This window comes from Lemur catta, chromosome 1, assembly GCF_020740605.2.
Source record: "Lemur catta isolate mLemCat1 chromosome 1, mLemCat1.pri, whole genome shotgun sequence".
NCBI classification, from domain to species: Eukaryota; Metazoa; Chordata; class Mammalia; order Primates; family Lemuridae; genus Lemur; species Lemur catta.
In genome coordinates, this window is record NC_059128.1 from 110,335,604 (window position 1) to 110,354,250 (window position 18,647).

The 18,647-nt window shown below is 50.1% G+C and overlaps 1 protein-coding gene across 9 annotated transcripts in view; it reads left to right on the forward strand.

Moving 5' to 3' along the window:
- The first annotated feature begins 340 nt into the window (after positions 1-340).
- Positions 341-18,647, forward strand: part of SMARCA4 (SWI/SNF related, matrix associated, actin dependent regulator of chromatin, subfamily a, member 4) — an 83,588-nt gene continuing 65,281 nt past the window's right edge. For 6 of the 9 annotated variants that reach the window (XM_045546124.1, XM_045546133.1, XM_045546142.1 and 3 more), the window contains exons 1-2: positions 381-522; positions 17,775-18,024. In XM_045546124.1, the coding sequence (XP_045402080.1) occupies positions 17,803-18,024 (222 nt within the window). In that variant the 5' untranslated portion in view covers positions 381-522; positions 17,775-17,802. Of the gene's footprint in view, positions 523-754; positions 1,077-17,774; positions 18,025-18,647 lie in introns of those variants that run through there. The other 3 variants (XM_045546115.1, XM_045546159.1, XM_045546106.1) reach the window with 2 other exon arrangements.

The following is an 18,647-nucleotide window of genomic DNA, read 5'->3' on the forward strand; positions in this document are numbered from 1 at the left end:
CAAACCCCAAGGCCACCGCAATCCCATCCCCCAATTCCCCCGCCGCCGCCGCCGCCGCCTCTGCAGTGGCGCCCGCTCTGCGCATGCTCGGCGGCGTTAGGGCGCATGGCGTGCGGGACGAAGATGCCCGTGCGCAGGCGCAAGGCCGCCGCAGACACATTGGGGAGGAGCGTCGGCCGCGCGTGCTTAGCCTGGGCCACGCCCACCGCGCCGGCGCCAGCGCGCGGGCAGCGGAAGGGCGGGCGGGTGCGCGCTCGAGGCCGGGCGGGCGACGGAAGCTGGAGGGACCGTCCGCGGGGAGGGGAGCGGCGAGTGCGCGCGCAGCGGGGGCGCGGGCGGCGTGTGTTGGGGGGGGCCTAGCCGAGGAGGGCGGGAGCGCGCGCGAGGCTTCCCCTAGCTCGGCGGCGGCGGCGGCGGCGGCTTCTTTGTTTCGTGAGGAGAGGCGAGACGCCCACTCTGCCCCCGGCCCCGCGCGGAGGGGCAGGAGCGACGCCAGGAAGGCGACGGCGCCGGCGGCTCCCGGTAAGGAACGCGGGCCGCGGGGGGAGCGCGGCGCGGGGCTCGGGAGGACGGTTTGAATGGAGCCGTGGCGCCGAGGGGGGAGGGGGCCGCCGGCGCCTGGAGCGGGGCCGGGGTACGGTGGCGCCGGAGGGTCAAGAAGCTCGGCTGGCAGCCGCGCGCGCGGGGAAGGCCGTAGTGTAGCGAGGCCGTGGGGCCACAGTGTCAGCGGGTCGGCGGGGTCTGGGCCCGGGCAGCGTGGAGGCCGCGCGCCCCCTGCGCGCGCTCTCGCCGGGGTCGCCGGACAAAGCTCGGCTCCCCATCTCCCGAGGCGAGCCAGAGGTCCGGCCCCCAGTCGTCGGCCGAGTGGCCAGGGCTGCAACAATAGGCAGGCGTCGGGGCTTTTCTGGCTACGTTGTAACGGGTCCTCGCCTTTTTGGTGAGGCTGCAATCGAGACTCAGTAGCAAAAACCCCAGCTATGTCCAGCGTCGCCCGGACACGAGCATTAGCAGCCCCCTTGGGTTAGGAGACCTAAAATTTTATTAAAAGTCGCCTCATTCCAGATTGTCAAGGAAAGGTAAATGATTCCCCTGATAATCTTGCTTTAGTGACTTGAAATGTTTGACCCGAAATGACGGGGGTGGGGGGAAAAGGGGGTCGGCGTCTAGTGGGGGAGGACGGAGGAAACTGCTGTTGAAAGCATTGTTTTTCTTTTGCATCCTTTTCCCTGCTTCCCCAATCAATTGGTTTTCAGATTAAGGCTTTTATTTAAAACGCGGACATTTTAGGCGAGTGTTTTGTGTTGATCTTGAAGACCTCAATCTTTTTTTTTTTCTTTTTGGTCAGTGACTTCTTGGGGAAAGTAGAATTGGAATAAGCAGGAGCGCCACTTTCCAGGAATTTGAAACAAGTTTTCAGTTTGGATTGACAGGCCGGATTCAAGTTTGATTCTTGGCGCTGTGAGCCCCTTAGCTGTGTGACCTTAGGCAAGTAACTTAATCTCTCTGACTTTCATAATTTTCCTCGTTTGTGAAAGGGGTAATCTCACAGATGGAGTTTGTGAGAGCCTGTAAAATGGTTCCTGGCTAATGGGAAGGACTACTGTTATTGTCTGGTCCAGTGTCCTTCCTTGTTCAGCAAATATTTGTTGCATCCCTACTGGGTGTTGGATGGTTGGGGATTGGATGCCTCAGGTACCTCTCCAGTCTTGTGGGGGAACTGGTGGTAGATGTGGGGACAGACCCCTTTGGCCTGTCATTGAATCCTTACAACCTGCACTGTGAGGAGGACACAGTGCATGGGCAGGGGATCCGTGGGAGGCAGAGATCAGGGAGGCTTAGGAAGAGGGCACCTTCAATGAGAAGATGTGCAGGCTTTATTTAGACTTTGCCTGGCCTGCTTGGACCAATCATTATTTCTGTCTGCCACACTTGCACATCGCCTTGGTCCTTTCCTGTGTAGCTTTCACCCCCCAGTGCCATCAGAGCAGGGGCTGTGTCTGCCTGCCTGGTTTGTTCCAGCATACTTTGGGCCTGGCACATAATAGGTGCTTAGTGAACATTTGTGGGATGAATGAGGAGGGTCCTTGGAAGGATCGTCTGTGTAAAGTGCTTGGTACAGGACTGGGAGTGGGTTGTAAGCCATACGTGTTAGTTGCTATTGTTGGGTTTTTTTGCTGTTGTTTTTGGGATGGGGTCTTGTTCTGTCGCCCAGGCTAGAGTGCAGTAGTATCATCATAGCTCACTGCAGCCTCAAGCTCCTGGGCTGAAGTGATCCTCCTGCCTCAGCCTGGATAATTTTTCTATTTTTGGTAGAGATGGGGGTCTCACTCTTGCTCAGGCTGGTCTTGAACTCCTGGCCTCAAGTGATCTTCCTGCCTCAATCCTCCTGCCTCTGCCTCCCAAAGTGCTAGGATTACAGGTGTGAGCACCCGGCCTGTTGTTGGTTTTTGAACTTTCTAGGTCATTGTTTCCCCAAACCTCAGTTGCCCTCTCCCACCCCTTTGCCCCCATGGAGGGTGGCTTGGTGGTTAGTATGGGGTGATGGTGAGAAGTCCTCCCTTCTGGAATCAGAACCCCTAGATTCACACTCAGCTCTCTAAATCTAGCTTGACCTCAAGCAAAGCACTTCCCAGGAGGGCTCCCCACTTGTGAAACAGGTAGGACGAGGATGCCACCTCAAATGGTTCTTGTGAGGGTTGAATGAAGTAACATGGGAAGCTACTTAACACAGTGCCACACCTGGCACCTAGTGCGCTCTTGATTTGTTAGAGTTAAAATTGTTTATTTTATTCATTTGTATTTTTTGTAAATCAACTGTTTAAAAAACTAAAAACTTTATTTAGAGTCATCGTATATTCCAGGAACCCCTGGTTTGATGTACTGGTTATATATGTTTTTCTAATTTTCACTGAAATCAATGCGTGGGTAATTAGGAAAGTATTAAGTGCCCCTGCATGTGCCATGTGAAATCATTTTGTGTCCAGCCCTTTAGATTTTTCTTTTTTTTGAGACAGAGTGTCACTCTGTTGCCCTGGTTAGAGTGCCGTGGTGTCAGCCTAGCTCACAGCAACCTCAAACTCCTGGGCTTAAGCGATCCTACTGCCTCAGCCTCCCCAGTAGCTGGGACTACAGGCATGCGCCACCATGCCTGGCTAATTTTTTTCTATATATATTTTTAGCTGTCCATATAATTTCTTTCTATTTTTAGTAGAGACGGGGGTCTCTCTCTTGCTCAGGCTGGTCTTGAACTCCTGACCTCAAGCAATCCTGCTGCCTTGGCCTCCCAGAGTGCTAGGATTACAGGCATGAGCCACCTCACCTGGCCCCTTTAGGAGATTTTTCGTCTTGTAGGTTTTTGAACCTGGGTGGTGATGTCATCAGAGATGTGGTACAGGGCAGTGCGGTGGTCTCCAAACTTTTTCTGTCAGTCAAAAGCACCCCAGCACATATGCGTATTTATTTACAAATTATTTGCATACCATTGGCACTCCTTGTGGACCCTCAAAACATTGGGCAGTAACCCTGAACCAATTCCGTGTCTTAGCCATTTATTAGATGTGGGAGAGGAGTAGGGACTAGTGCTTGGGGTGAATGTCTGATGAGAACTTTGTACCAGTAAAGAAGCTGAGGTCCAGGGATATTTTTTTTCCCACCTGGGGCTCACAAGTCAACCGCCTGGTTTTGACTTCTGGCTTTGTCACTTACCTTCCCTTAATCATCAGGGATGCCATGGCACAGAGGGGCCCATTCACATTGACTATAGGCAAAGCACAAGGTGAATGGCGCCCCCTGGAGTTGTGCAAGAAGTGACCCAGCCACTCATTCCCTATTTATATTGTGAACAGGCATGCATTGAGCGCCTGGCATGAGCCGGGCACTGCTCGGGGAGCTGGGCATTCACTGGGGACCTGACAGACAAGGGCTCTGTTCTTATTAGCTCACATCGGGCTCCTGTCTGCAAAGGGCACAGTAATAGTACCCAGCTTGTGGGATTGTTACAAGAATGAAACAACCACCAAATGACAAACGTGAAGTGCTTAGAACAGTGCTAGGCATGTGGTGCTAAACAATTAGCAGCTATTGTCATGTATTAGGATTCTTACAACATCCTGGAGGGGTGACACAGATAATATATTTCTTCCCTCTTGTAATGGTTCTATGTGTTTCCAAAGTGGGAGCAAAGGAATCAGTTTCTCCATTTTGTCATCAATAGAGTCATGTGATGCTTAATGACTGGGATGTGTTCTGAGAAATTTGTCGTTAGGTTATTTCATTGTTGCATGAACATCCTGCAGTGTACTTACACAAACCTAGGTGATGTAGCCTGCTGCACACCTGGGCTACAGTGTGTGGCCTTTTGTTCACAGGCCACAAACCTGTCTAGCATGTTATTGTACTGAGTACTGTAGGCAGTTGTAACACAATGGAATTTGTATATCCAATCTTAGTACAGTGAAAATACAGTATTATAATCCCATGGGACCACTGTCCTGTATGCGGTCCATCGTTGACCAAAATGTTGTTATGGAAAATGATGTTTTGTAATTTCACCAGAAGACATTGTAAAGGGGAGGGTGTGTTTGGTGGCATGGCTTTTCAGAAATAGCAAATGTTCGTTTTCCTTTTCACACAGTTGCTCATAACTTATAGTATTGGGGCCGGGCGCGGTGGCTCACGCCTGTAATCCTAGCTCTGGGAGGCCGAGGCGGGTGGATCGCTCGAGGTCAGGAGTTCGAGACCAGCCTGAGCAAGAGTGAGACCCCGTCTCTACTAAAAATAGAAAGAAATTATCTGGCCAACTAAAAATATATATACAAAAAAAATTAGCCGGGCATGGTGGCTCATGCCTGTAGTCCCAGCTACTCGGGAGGCTGAGACAGTAGGATCGCTTAAGCCCAGGAGTCTGAGGTTGCTGTGAGCTAGGCTGATGCCACGGCACTCACTCTAGCCGGGGCAACAAAGTGAGACTCTGTCTAAAAAAAAAAAAAAAACTTATAGTATTGGAACACTCATGAAAGAGTTGAAGTTTTAAAAAAACAATCAGAGTGAAAGGGATGTGCTGCACCTATGAAAGGGAAATACAACAGCTGCTGCCATACTGGGGGGACGTCTGAGAGTGAATGAGTCAGAATCCAGTCTGAGGCCAAGTTGAGCTGCAGCTGCTGCTGACCTCATAGGTGCCACCCCTGAGAAGTGTTGGGTTCGTTAGTGTGACCAGTGATTTCTTGCACGGAGTGTTCTGTTAACTGCATGCTGATGTTTTGATTTTTCGGGATTTGATGGCGTGTGCATCATGGCCTTGACTCTTCTTATATGGGTAAGGGCCATGAGGGAAGCGCCAGGTGTAGTTGGGTTGCTGGGAGATCCGTGATTTCCCTCCAGTTCCCTCAGGGAAGGGGGCTGTCTTTAGAAAACAGGTAAATGCTAGCAGGGTGTAAACCAGTCCTGGCCACTTCCTGTCTTTTAAGCACCAGACTAATTTCTTTTTGTCTTTTGTTTTTGTTTTTTTTTTTTTGAGACAGGGTCTCGCTCTGTTGCCTGGGCTAGAGTGCAGTGGCATCATCACAGCTCACTGTAACCTTGAACCCCTGGGCTCCAGTGATCCTCCTGCCTCAGCCTCCCAAGCAGCTGGGACTACAGGAGTATGCCACCACACCCGGCTAAGTTTTTTATTATTTGTAGAGATAGGTTCTGGCTATTTTGCCCAGGCTGGTCTCGAACTCCTGGCTTCAAGTGATCCTCCCACCTTGGCCTTCCAAAGTGTTGGGATTACAGGCGTGAACTACCTGCCGGCTTCTCAGACTGGTTTCTAGAACTTCGATTTGGAACTTGGGTACCTTGCTAAAGGGGCATGTTTTCATTTTTGTGTGTGGGCAGTTGTCACTGGGAACAGTGTAAGTTTTGCTCTGTGTAAAATTCACCAGCCGGGAGTGTGGCAAAGCAGGTTGGGCCTTGTTTTTTTTTTGTTTGTTTGTTTGGAGACAGTCTTGCTCTGTTGCCCAGGCTAGAGTGCTGTGGCATCAGCCTAGCTCACAGCAACCTCAAACTCCTGGGCTTAAGCGATCCTACTGCCTCAGCCTCCCGAGTAGCTGGGATCACAGACATGTGCCACCATTCCCAGCTAATTTTTTTGTGTATATATTTTTAGCTGTCCAGATCATTTCTTTCTATTTTTAATAGAGATGGGGTCTCGCTCTTGCTCAGGCTGGTCTCGAACTCCTGACCTCGAGCGATCCTCCCGCCGCGGCCTCCCAGATGGGCCCTGTTTTTAATCGTGATGGACTTTAAAATGGCTCTTTGAGGTGGTTATTTAATTTTATATTTTGTTTTTGTAGAGATGGGGACTCACTGTGTTGCCTGGGCTGGCCTCGAACTCCTAGGCTCAAGTGATCCTCCCGCCTCAGCCTCCTGAGTAGCTGGGACTACAGGCGTGCACCACTGCGCCTGGCTTTTTGTAGTGTTTTAAGTTCTCCTTTCACTGGCAGGTCACACCCCACTGGCTCAGGAAGCAGGTGGCTGGCATGACAGTTGCCTCCTGACTTGTTTCAGTGGGAAACTAGAGTGGGAGGCTCTGATGTGTGCCACCCAGTAAAGCGGCACAGTGGCTGGTCTCATTGTGCCCAGGGAGCTGATACTGGCCCTCACGATGGTCCCAATGGAATTCCTTCACAGACGGACTGCAGGGGCACCGACGGGCCTTGTCCGCCTCCCTAGAATGTCTGGACATTCCTGCTTGTTGGAATGGTTCTCTTCTTTTCCCCTTGCTGCCTTTCCTTGACCTTCAAGGCTCCTGTCCTATACTGTTTTTTTCTTCCTAATAGAGATAGGATCTCACTCTGTCGCCCAGGCTAGAGTGCGGTGGCGTCGTCATAGCTCTGCAGTCCGAAACTCCTGGGCTTAGTTGATCCTCCTGCCTTAGCTTCCTCAAGGCCTGTGACCCGCCCCCATCTGCTGCCACTCCTCTGCCCTCCGAGGTATGATATGAAATATGTTTGGTCTTTGCGTGTCTCTGTCTACACACATAGGAATGATAGGACTGTCGTTGGTCACACCTGAGTTTATGCTTATGAGGTGAGTTAGGGTGGAGCTCCTAGATCGCGCAGGACGGGGCTGGTCACCAGGAAGACCAAGTGATTAGAGGGTGGCCTGCTCAGACAGGGCAGGGGAGGTCTGCGTGCCACCTCCCCTTAGACCTTCTGCTGTGTGTCTCTTCTACCCGGTGGTCCCTGAGTTATATCCTTTATAATAAACCAGTAATAGTAAATAAAGTGCCTTCCTTAGTTCTGCGAACTGCTTTAGCACATTGGTCAAAACTGATGAGGGGTCGTGGGAACCTCTGTTTTGTATAGCTGGTTGGGTAGAAGTACCAGACGTTGGGACATGCAGTTGGCATCTGAAGTGGCAGCAGTTTTGTGGGACAGAGCTCTTAACTTGTGGGCTCTGGCACCAACTCAGGCTGGAGTTTGGAGAGTTGGGGAATTGCTTGGTGTGGGAAAAACCCACACATCTGGTCTGGGAAGTGTTCCGTGTTGTGAGAGTCTTCTCGTAGGAGAAAACTTTGTTTTGCTGTGAGTTGGTGTCAGAGGTGACGTGTGAGTGCAGAGAAACAAAGTGTGTTCCCCACTCTGCTCCACCCACACTGGCTGACTTGCTGTGCCTGGGAACATGCCACACGTAGTTGCACCCCAGGGCCTTTGTGCTTGCTGTTCTACTGCCCGGAGACCACCCAGGCCACAGCACTTGGAGTGCCTCCCATCTGTTAACTCTGTGAACTCTGATGATTTTTTTACAGCACTTCACCCCCTGTGTCACATTGTGTCATGTTTATTTGCATGCTTGTGTCTGTTAACTCGGTTGTCCGCTCCACTAGGCAAGAACTTTGTTGTTCCCTGCCAGACACATGGCTTGGCACAGTCAGCTCTAGGCTGGTATTTGGGAAGTGGTCGTCAGTAAGTCCTCTGCTGGGGTGGCTGGGCCTATCACAAGTGACACTGGGCAGGTATGGGTTCTGTGTCTCCGTGCCTACACTTGGCCTTTGTGAGCTCCTGTCATGGGGATTTCCCTCCTGCCTTTTCCACATGATGTCACTCATTGTGCTCAGGGTTGAGCATGCAGCAGGCAACACAACAGACCCAGCCTGGGTCATGACATCCATCCAGTGGGCCTTGATCAACCTTTTTTTTTTTTTTCGGTATTTTGTATTTTTATTTTTTTAGAGACAAGGTCTTGCTGTGTTGCAAGCTTGCTGGAGTGCAGTGGTGTGATCATAGTTCACTGCTGCCTCGAACTCTTGGCCTTAAGCAATCCTCCCACCTCAGCCTCCTGAGTAGCTGGGACTACAGGTGCGTGCCACCATGCCCTGCTAGGTTTCTTTCTTTTTTTTTTTTTTTTTGAGACAGAGTCTCACTCTGTCACCTGGGATAGAGTGCTGTGGCGTCAGCCTAGCTCACAGCAACCTCAAACTCCTGGGCTCAAGCGATCCTCTTGCCTCAGCCTCCCGAGTAGCTGGGACTTCAAGCATGTACCACCTCACCCTTCTAATTTTTTTTTTCTATTTTTGGTAGAGACAGGGTCTCGTTCTTGTTCAGGCTGGTCTTGAACTCCTGACCTCAAGCAATCCTCCAACCTTGGCCTCCCAGAATGCTAGGATTACAGGTGTGAGCCACAGTGCCCGGCCCCAGCTAGGTTTTTATTTTTTAGCCTTTTCTTTTTGTAGAGATGGAGTCTTGCTATATTGCCCAGGATGGTCTCAAACTCTGACCTCAAGTGATCCTCCTGCATTTTGGCCTCCCAAAGTGCTGGGATTACAGGCAAGAGCACATCCCTTGGTCAGCCTTACCAAAAAGATACATATATATAAAATATATGTGTGTGTGTGTGTGTGTGTGTGTGTATACACACACACAGAGATATATATAGGACATGGGTGTTTCACAGGGAGCATGGGTGAGGACAGATTTGTGAAACCTATTGCAGTTACTTGATGTGGTTGTGCTGGGTTACATTGTCACGGTGGATCATGGTCAAAAGTTCGAAAAATACCCATCTGATATGGTAGCGTTTTGGATCTTGCGCTGTAGATACTACATCTTCTTGCCAGATTGCAGAGAGCTCCCTTGGGGCAGGGAGCGTCCTGGTTGTCTGTAGGTCCTTTGGTGCCTTGTAGATGGATGGGTAGGTGCTCTTAAGTGGTTTTCAAGTGACTGAAAAAGGGAGGCAATCCCAGTAAAATGATGTGTAATTCCTGGTGCTGAAAATACTACTTGGTAACAATTTGGCATGTCTACCTTGTATGTAGAACTGAGAAAACATTGTAATTTGTCCTCAGCACCTGACTTTTTGGTTTCTGAAATGTATTCCCTTTTGAATGTAGGGCAAGGTTTTGCTACTTAATTATATCGCAAGGAAAATGCCATAGAACCGTTAGCACTGGGGAGCAGGGTCGCTCTCAGGAATAAGCCATTTCCACTCCATCCCTAAGACCACAGATGCCTCACCTCATTTGTAATTTCGGGGTTCATAAACAAGAGAGTCCTGGACCTGATGGGGAAGGTTTGCTTACAGACTGCTGGGGGGAAAGAAATCTTGTGTTGCAGTTCACATGTGATAAATGGCCTGGTTTTGCTGAAGCTGTCCTGCCTGAGCACCCTGTCATTACTTGACTCTGGAGTCGTATCTACTAATCAAATGTGTCTGGGGACAAATTTTCCCAAGCTCAGAGAACAAATCAGCAGATATCCTGGGGCCAAACTTAAATATCATGCTGGATCTCAGGCAAGGTGGAAACTCCCTGCTCCCCATAATCTCAGCAAGCAGGTGTCTCCGGGGTCCCATCTGCCCTGCCTGAGGCTGGTCACCACAGCCCTTTTTTATTCATAAGACAAAAGCTAAGAGTGGCTTCAAAGAAGAGACCAGACCTCTGATCTTCGAGTAGTCTGGCTCCACATTTGGACATCAACACATGTTTCTATTTTAGATGACAATTTTGGTGAAGTTGAAAGTAATGAAAATAATGCAGCCCTCTGATCCTTTCATCTTTCTTTTTTATTGCCACAAAGGCACTTCCTGGGCATCTTTTCTGGGTATTTTATTTCATGGGTATTTTTCTGACCTAGGTTATTTTTGCATAAGAAGTTTTTTTTTTTTTTTTAAGAATCTGAATAGAAAAATAATAGATAGTTTTTATAAAGAAAATAAGCAAAAACAATTTACGCCCGGCATCTGTGATACGTAAAGTGTAAATTCGCCATCACAGGGCTGTGCTGACAGCAGTTTGGTGCCTGTTTTCTTTGCCCTGGCTTCTGTGTGTGGGGTAACATGTGTGTGTTGTTCTTTTTAGCAAAGTGGGGCTTGGGCCAAGCCCACCTTACTTTGTCACTACCTTGATTTGTTTTAGACCATCCTGTGTGTCTATGTGCACACAGCTACCTCTTTTTTTTTTCCAATGGTGCCAAGACTTCCGCCGCGTGGATCATGTGGGGGTTCTGATCACTGGGCAGTTGGGGTGCTTCTCAGAAAAATTGAGGCATTGTGGCCAAGTCATTTCCAGACCCTTTGGCCCTGGGCACCTGGGGGCCTGTTTTCATCTCGTGGCCTCCCAGGCAGGGACTGAATGTCTTAGCTTTCAGCCTTTAGGTTTTTGCCCAGAGTAAGTATTTTGACTTCCCATCATTCCTTCTGGCCTCCTGCCTGGATTCCCGGGCTCTATTCCCTCCTTGTGGCCGCAAAAGGACCCGTTCTATCCAAGGCCACACACGTCTGGGTTTGGTTCCCTGACACATGTTGGCTGTTCTCAGCCCTGGGTCCCCTTGTCCTTCACTTTGCTTATCTGCTTCCCTGTGACCTGGTTTGCGATGGATTTCAGTGCTGCCTGAAGTTGCCCTTTTAGTGACTTGTCATAGAGGGCCTCATGCATGAATCCAGGTGGCACTGTGTAGGCCACCTGAAACCCTAGAGGCCTTAGAGATGACCTTGGGCACCTGAGGCATTTGGTGAAAGTGTCAGATTGTTAGTTTCCTGTATGCACAAGGGCAGGGATCTTTGGTGATGGGGAAGAAGGGTGTGGGGGGGTGTTCCCTGCCCTCAGACCCCACCTCTCTTCTGAAACTCCTGGGCGAGCGTTTTGGGCCCTCCTGTGTCAGCATCTCACTGGAGCAAGGTGGCACCGGGCCCCACACCCTCTCCGGCTCCCAGCGAGGCCCGTGCCACCTCAGCCCCTCAGGAGGAACAGCTGGCCAGGAGCAGTTAGATGAGGGCTAGGAACACCACGTGTGTGACAGTGGAGCCAGGAGGGAAAAGAAACCTTTGCAGCAGCCAGTTCTGTACCCATTGATTGCCTGGGTGTGTGTGTCACTGTGGACAGTGTGTCCTTGTTTGTGCCTGGGGGCTGGGCTACGCTTTAGCCAGGTGCTTCTGCCTCGTGCAGCCTCTGCTTCCCGAAAGGGGAAGCTAGTGTGTTCCCGACCACTGCTGGGCAGGGGCATTCCTCGAGGCTCATGCCGGGGGTTGGGGGGGTGGTGGCTACATTTAAGAAGCAAGCTCTCCAGAGTGGTCACTTGCCACGTGACTCAGTTTACTCATCTCTGTGCAGGGAAAGGAGCCCTCCTTCCTGGCTTTGACGGGAGGACTTTGTGACCCTCCTAGTACAGTACCTGAGAAGCACTAAGCAACTGTTCAGTAAACCTGGTGGAGGAGAGAGGTTCCTTGAGGGAGGCATCGGTTAGCTCATTCGGTGCTGCCTGTAACCTCTGAGGGAGACACTGGTCTCTGCTCCAGCCCACAGAGGAGGAAACAGAGTCCCAGGGAGTTTATCCAGCAAAGCCACAGAGTCCACGTTCAGAGTCTGGGCTGTATGGCAGCGAGTTCCAGTGTGGCCTTGGCCTTGTGACCTCAGCTCTTCCACCGACCTGCTGTGTGGTCTCTGAGGCTCAGGAACCTCTCTGTCAGCGGGACCAGTGATGATCTCTTTCCTAGTATGGCGGTGAGGGTCCAGTGGGTGAATCCGGGGCATTGCCATCAAGTGGGCCTGTCTGCCTGCTTCCCCTCTCTGACCGGGCCTAACCTTACCTGTGACTTCCTTGTGACTGAGATGTCCCTCAGCAGTTGTAAGTCACTTGGAGGTGAAGGCAAGTCACCGTCCTTCTGGATTTGGAATTATCCCCTCCCTTCCTATATCTTAGTGGCTTTGAGGTAGACAAAGATTTCTTAGATAGGACCCTAAGAACATTAACCATCAAAGAACAAACTTGATAGATTGGCCATCATTAAAATTAAGAACTTCTCTTCACCACAAGACTCCATTAAAGTGCAAAGGCGTCCAGGCACAGTGGCTCACACCTCTAATCCAGCACTTTGGAGGCCAAGGTGGGAGGATCACTTGAGCCCAGGAGTTTGAGACCAGCCTGGGCATCGTAGGAGACCCCGTCTCTACAAAAATAAAATCAGCTGGGTGTGGTAACATGTGTCTGTAGTCCCAGCTGCTGGGAAGGCTGAGACAGGAGGATCGCTTGAGCCCAGGAGTTGGAGGTTACAGTGAGCTAATATTGCACCACTGCACTCTGGCCTGGCTGACAGAGCAAGACCCCATCTCTAAAAAAAAAATAAAAATTAAAAAAAAAAAGGCGCAAAGGCAGGTCACCGACTGGGAGAAGGGAATTGCAGTCACACATCCTCAATAAAATATTAGCAGAAACTTAGACACTTTGTAAAAGTGGATGTCTAGAAGGCAAGAAGCATACAGAAAGGTGCTTAGCACTGTTAGTCACGAGGGAAATGCAAAGGAAAGCCATGAGATACGATTATACATTTACCAAGATGATTGGAAATTATAAAGACTGACAGCAGCGTGTGTTGGTGAGGATGTGGAACAACTGGAATGCTTTCCCGCTATTTGGGGTGGGGCAGTGTGTGGAGATCAAACCACCATTTCGGAAAACTGGGAATTTCTACCAGAGCTAAATTTATGCCTCCCTGTAACCACCAGTTCCACCCTTGGACACCCGAGGAAAATGAGTGTCTGTGTCCACCAAGTACTGTTGCTCATAGCAGTTTGATGTGTGCTGGCCAAAACCTGATGGCAAAATGGCTATGCAAATGAGAATGGACAAATAAAAAGAACATGTGACTGTCTGTCATACTCAGCAACACAGATGACTCTCCCAGACATAATGGTTAGCAAAAGGATCCTTTGTGATTCTCTTTTTAGCTGAAGTTTAGTTACAAGTGAAAATGATCTGCAGGGATAGTCAAAATAGTGTTTCCCTGGGAGGTTGGTACTGACTGGGCAGAGCCTGAGGGCACCTTCTGGAAGGTATGAAGTGCTGTGTCCAATCTGGGATTCCTCAGGTTGTTCACCTATGATGCTGTGACCAGGACGCCTGCAACTCAATGAAAGTAAATAAAATTAAATACCGCTTTCCTCAGTATTAAACTGAGGACCACAGAGCTGCTCCCCTCTTCTCTCTCCACTGCGATGACGTAGGTCGGCCAGTGCTTGTTCAAGCACGGCAGTGCTCAGGATGGTTTTGCATAGTACCTGCACCATAATTCCGTGCACATATGAGCTTTCAGTCCAGAAGTGAGCTTGCTGACAGTGGCCCTGCATACTTTCCCTCGTCACCATAGCTTTACACTCCAGAGGTGGCAGCTGTGGGAGGAGATGCCATTTTTAAAGGCCTCTTGTGGCCGGGCATGGTGGCTCACACCTGTAATAATCCTAGCACTCTGGGAGGCTAAGGCAAGAGGCTCACTTGAGCCCAGGAGTTCGAGACCAACCTGAGCAAGAGTGAGACCCCGTCTTTACAAAAAATAGAAAAATTAGCTGAGTGTGATGATGCACGCCTGCAGTCCCAGCTACTCCAGACGCTGAGGCAGGAGAACTTGAGCCCAGGAGTTGGAGGTTACAGTGAGATATGATGACATCACTGCACTCCAGCCCAGGTAACAGAGTGAGACTCTGTCTCAAAAAAAAAAAAGAAAAAAAAAAGGTCTTGTGAAACCGTGTGCTTCTCAAAAGCAGACTTGCCACATTTGGGCATAAAATCTTTTTCGAGACAGTGTTTTCAATTAGCCTGTGTGTGTCATTGATGAAGTTGGCACTGCAGTGAGTCAAGGCCATTCCTGGAGGCTGTGACAGCATCCCCTGATCTGATGGGAAGAAGTTCTGATGTTAAGTGTAGCATATGATGAGCAGAGCTGTAATTTCAGTCACCTCCCAGTGTGTGCTCTTTGGCCTGTCCACCTTAGAGAGGGAGAAGATGATTTGCCCGAGATGGCCTGCGTTCTGTTTGCTGTCAGTTTCAGTTTGCTGGACTTAGAATGAAGACCCACATGTGAGGAAGAAGGTATCGGCCAGCGAATGGCACAGTGTCTGTGAAGTATGTGGATTTCTTGTCCTTTTTCCTACCTCACTGCAGCTCTGTGGGCCTCAGAGAAGGACCGTGGGGGGAATGAAGGGCCCAGAGGGGAGCGCCAAGGAGCCAGCATCCTCTGCCCTGCCCTGGCCATCTCCCTCATGCTCGGCTTCCCGTCTGTAGCGTGTGACTGCAGGTGCATCCTCCCCGCAGACAAACCCCCAGGCCAGAGGCTACAGACTCCAGGATCAGCATCTTAGTAAAGTTATCAAGGGGCACAGACTGCTGTCACGAGGCAGAGGCTGGGTGGCATCTCAGAATCCACCAGGATCCTGTTTCTGTTGCAGAATGTACAACTATTCACATAGAGCAGAATCAGGCCAGTTTTGCTTCTACATGAATTTATCTTTTATTTATTTATTTAGAGACAGGGTCTCACTGTGTCGCTCAGGCTGGAGTACAGTAGCGTTGTCATAGCTCACTGCAGCCTCAAATTCTTGGGATCAAGCGATCCTCCTGCCTCAGCCTCCTGAGTAGCTGGGACTACAGGTACACACCACCACGCTTGGCTAATTTTTTTATTTTTTTGTAGAGTCCAGGTCTCGCCATGTTGCTCAGGCTGGTCTCAAACTCCTGGCCTCAAGCGATCCTCCTGTCTTGGGCTCCCAGAGTGCTGGGATTACAGGGGTGAGCCACCCTGCCTGGCTGTTCAAATTTATTTTTTTTAAAAAGATTGTTTTTTCCTGAGCTCATTGGGTTTTGGATTTGTGGGGAAGGGATTGGTGAGCTGGAGACATGAGACACGACTTGTCCAGCACCCTTGTCAGGTTTACCTGAGGTCTGGCACCGAGGCTCTTGAACTTTGGGGGTAATCAGGGACACCCAGTGGTCAGAGAGACGTTTTCTCAATGTAGCACGTTCAGGTTTGTTCACGCCAGGGCCTGTCGTTTCAGGATCGGTGGAGTGCCAGCTCTGGCCCCACCCTGCCGAGGGATCTGGTCCTCTGATTAGCTAGAAGCCTGGAATGAAGTAGTAGTTTTGAGTTTTTGATCCAGTATCTGAGAAAATATCCCTATCTTCTAAATTTAAAAAAAAAAAATTTTTTTCTCAAAGGGATTAAAGATGTTCCTGTCCTTCCTACAGATTTATCCTCAGAACTAGAAGTACACAGGAAAGTTGAGGGGTAAAGAGATTCATTCCAAAAGGCCACAGAAATAAATCCTAAATTTGTGACATGCCCAACAAGAGAGGGGCTATTAGAAAACACAGGGGGCGTCAGGACAAGGATGTGCAATGGAGCCATTAGAATTTGTGTGTCAGAGACTATTAAGTGATAAAAATGGTCATAGGTAAGATTATGTGAAGGAATGCTTACCTAGGGTGTGCTGAGAAATTCCATGGAGAGAGAAAGGGTGTGTGTGGGGGGGTGGAATAGCCTAGAACGGAGGTGGGGTCCCAGCGGCTGGACAAGGGCAGCTCTCCACCCTGCGTGGCTGGGTATCTGGCCAGGCCTGCTCCATCCTCCGGGCCCTGTGGACCCTCAGGAGCCTCCCATCCTTCTCTCCTGCAGACATCCCACCCTGCTGGGAGGGGGCAGGAGACCAGGGTTTCGTCTTGCCCTCTGCAGGAGCAGCAAGTGCTTAGCCTCTGTGTCAACTGGGATTTGGGTGATTTTAAGGTTGTGTATTCTTTTTGTGTTTTCCAGATATCAGCCATGAGATTGTATCACTCCATCATCAGGACAGAGGTTATTACATTAAAGAGAATGTTATCTAAGGCCCTGTCCTAGTCCATTTGGGCTGCCGTAACAGATTAGCTTAGACTGGTGGTTTGTAAACAACACACATTTATTCCTCACAGTTCTGGAGGCTGCGGAGTCCCAAGATCAAGGTGCCAGTAGATTCGGTGTCTGGTGTGGGCCTGCTTCCTATAGTCAGAGTCTTTTCACTGTGTCTTCATGTAGAGGAAGGGTGAGGGTCTCTCTTGGGTCTTTTTAATAAGTGCACTAATTCCATTCATGAGGGCTCTGCCCAGTTGCCTGCCAAAGACCCCACCTCCTAAATCCATGGCACTGGGAATTAGATTTTTAACATATGAATTTTTTTCTTTTTCTTTTTTTTTGGAGATAGTCTTGCTCTGTCACCTTAGCTAGAATGTAGTGGCATCATCATAGCTCACTGCAACCTCAAACTCCTGGGCTCAAGCGATCCTCTTGCCTCAGCCTTTCAAGTAGCTGGGACTACAGGCGCTCACCACCACGCCCAGCTAACTTTTTCTATTTTTTGTGGAGAAGGGTCTCGCTTTTGCTGAGGCTGGTCTCAAACTCCTGACCTCAAGCGATCCTCCTGCTTTGGCCTCACAGAGTGCTAGGTTATAGACGTGAGCCACTGCGTCTGGCCTTAACATGAATTTTAGTGGGGGACACAAACATTCAGACCATAGGAGACCATATAACTATACAACAGAGTAAGGGTTACCTGAAATTTGAACATTTACTCTAGAAAGCATTTATAAAATTCATCAGTCCATGGACCTATTACAGCAGGCATAATTTACTAACATAATTGCATGTATTTTCTTAGATGAGTTTTGGATATTGTAGAGGCCCTGGGTCATACTTCTGGGTATCAGGTTTTTTGCTTTGCAGCAATATTTGTCAAACTTGAGACATTTGAATATCCCTCTCGAAGTATTTGAGATATCAGAGTGCCATTATTTGTGTGATATTTCTCTTTAAATGACCCTACGTTTTAAACTTAAATTCTTTTATTTTATTTTGTTTTATTTTGTTTTTATATTTTTGTAGAGATGGGGTCTGACTATATTGCTCAGGCTGGCCTGAAACTCCTGGGCTCAAGTGATCCTCCTGTCTCGGCCTCTCAAGGTGCTGGGATTATAGGTGTGAGCCACCGCGCTCTGCCTAATTCATTTATTTTAAAGGAAACTTGGTTTTACTGCCTTCAGTGGAAAACCAGTGTCACTTGCCATAAGTGTTTGTTTTTATTGACTTTATGAAGTTCCAGTCTGAGGCTGAGAAGCTATGGTGTCCTCTCTCTTTTTGTTAAATGAGAAGATCACATATTGGAGCGGTGTGAAGGGTAGACTTGCACCTGCCTTAGGTGTTCTCTTTGCTGTGATTAGAAAGATGGCAAGAAAAGCTGAAGGCCCTGGCGAGGTAGTGTGACCCGTGTTTTTTCCTTGTCCCCACCTTCCTGGGTGGACTGTGATCTCATTTGTGTGCCTGAGACTGATTACTTTTTCTGAGAGCAATTACAGAGAAAAGGTTTTGGTGGCAGGGGTCAAAGGCATTGGCTCCCCATTGCTGGATGATTCTGATGTGACTGTGTGGTCTACTTTTACCGTCCCCGAGGTGCCTAGCCATTGGCCACAATCCCCAGACTGACCAGGACTTCCTTCCGGCAGGAGACCACTGTCCACAGCTCCTGTGAAGATGTCCACTCCAGACCCACCCCTGGGTGGAACTCCTCGGCCGGGACCTTCCCCAGGCCCAGGCCCCTCGCCTGGAGCCATGCTGGGTCCTAGCCCGGGTCCCTCACCGGGCTCTGCCCACAGCATGATGGGGCCCAGCCCGGGGCCACCCTCAGCAGGACACCCCATCCAGACTCAGGGGCCTGGAGGGTACCCTCAGGACAACATGCACCAGATGCACAAGGTAGGGAGCCCCGTGCCCCGCGCCTGTGTCCCTTGCTGTAGGCCGGATTCCTTGCCACCCGTACTTTTGCCCTGTGGCCGCAGGCAGCCTCTGGACGGAGAGCCAGAGGGGAAAGCCCTCTAGTCAAAGGTGACCTGGCTTGGCTCAGACATCACCCTGGAGCCCACCACTGTGAACACGGGGATCAGGTGTGGAGGACCCCCAGCCTGCCCTGATCACACGGCCCAGCCCTGAGCCAGGAGTGGTGAGCAGGACATCCCAGCCCCCTGCCAGCCAGCAGCCGCACCACCATCTCCCACTCCCTTGCTCCTCATGGGACATTGGGAACATCGATCTGAGGTTTTCTTTCATTAATAAAGAAAAGCCTCCAGACCCCTAAAGAAAGCTTAAGGCATATGGGCTCCTATATGTCCAGCTCACCTGTGTAGCTCGTGGAGCCGAGCAGTGGCCACCCTTTCTCCCCACTCAATGGGGTGCTCCAGGGCCTCGGTGACTGGTCTGGAGGCCAGGTGACAACTGAACTAGGAGTTGGGACAGGCTACTCTGATTTACAGTTCCTGAGAAGAGGGTCCTGCGATCTTCAGATTTGTGGTCAGTCTCCTGGTGAAGGTCAGCAGGGAGTC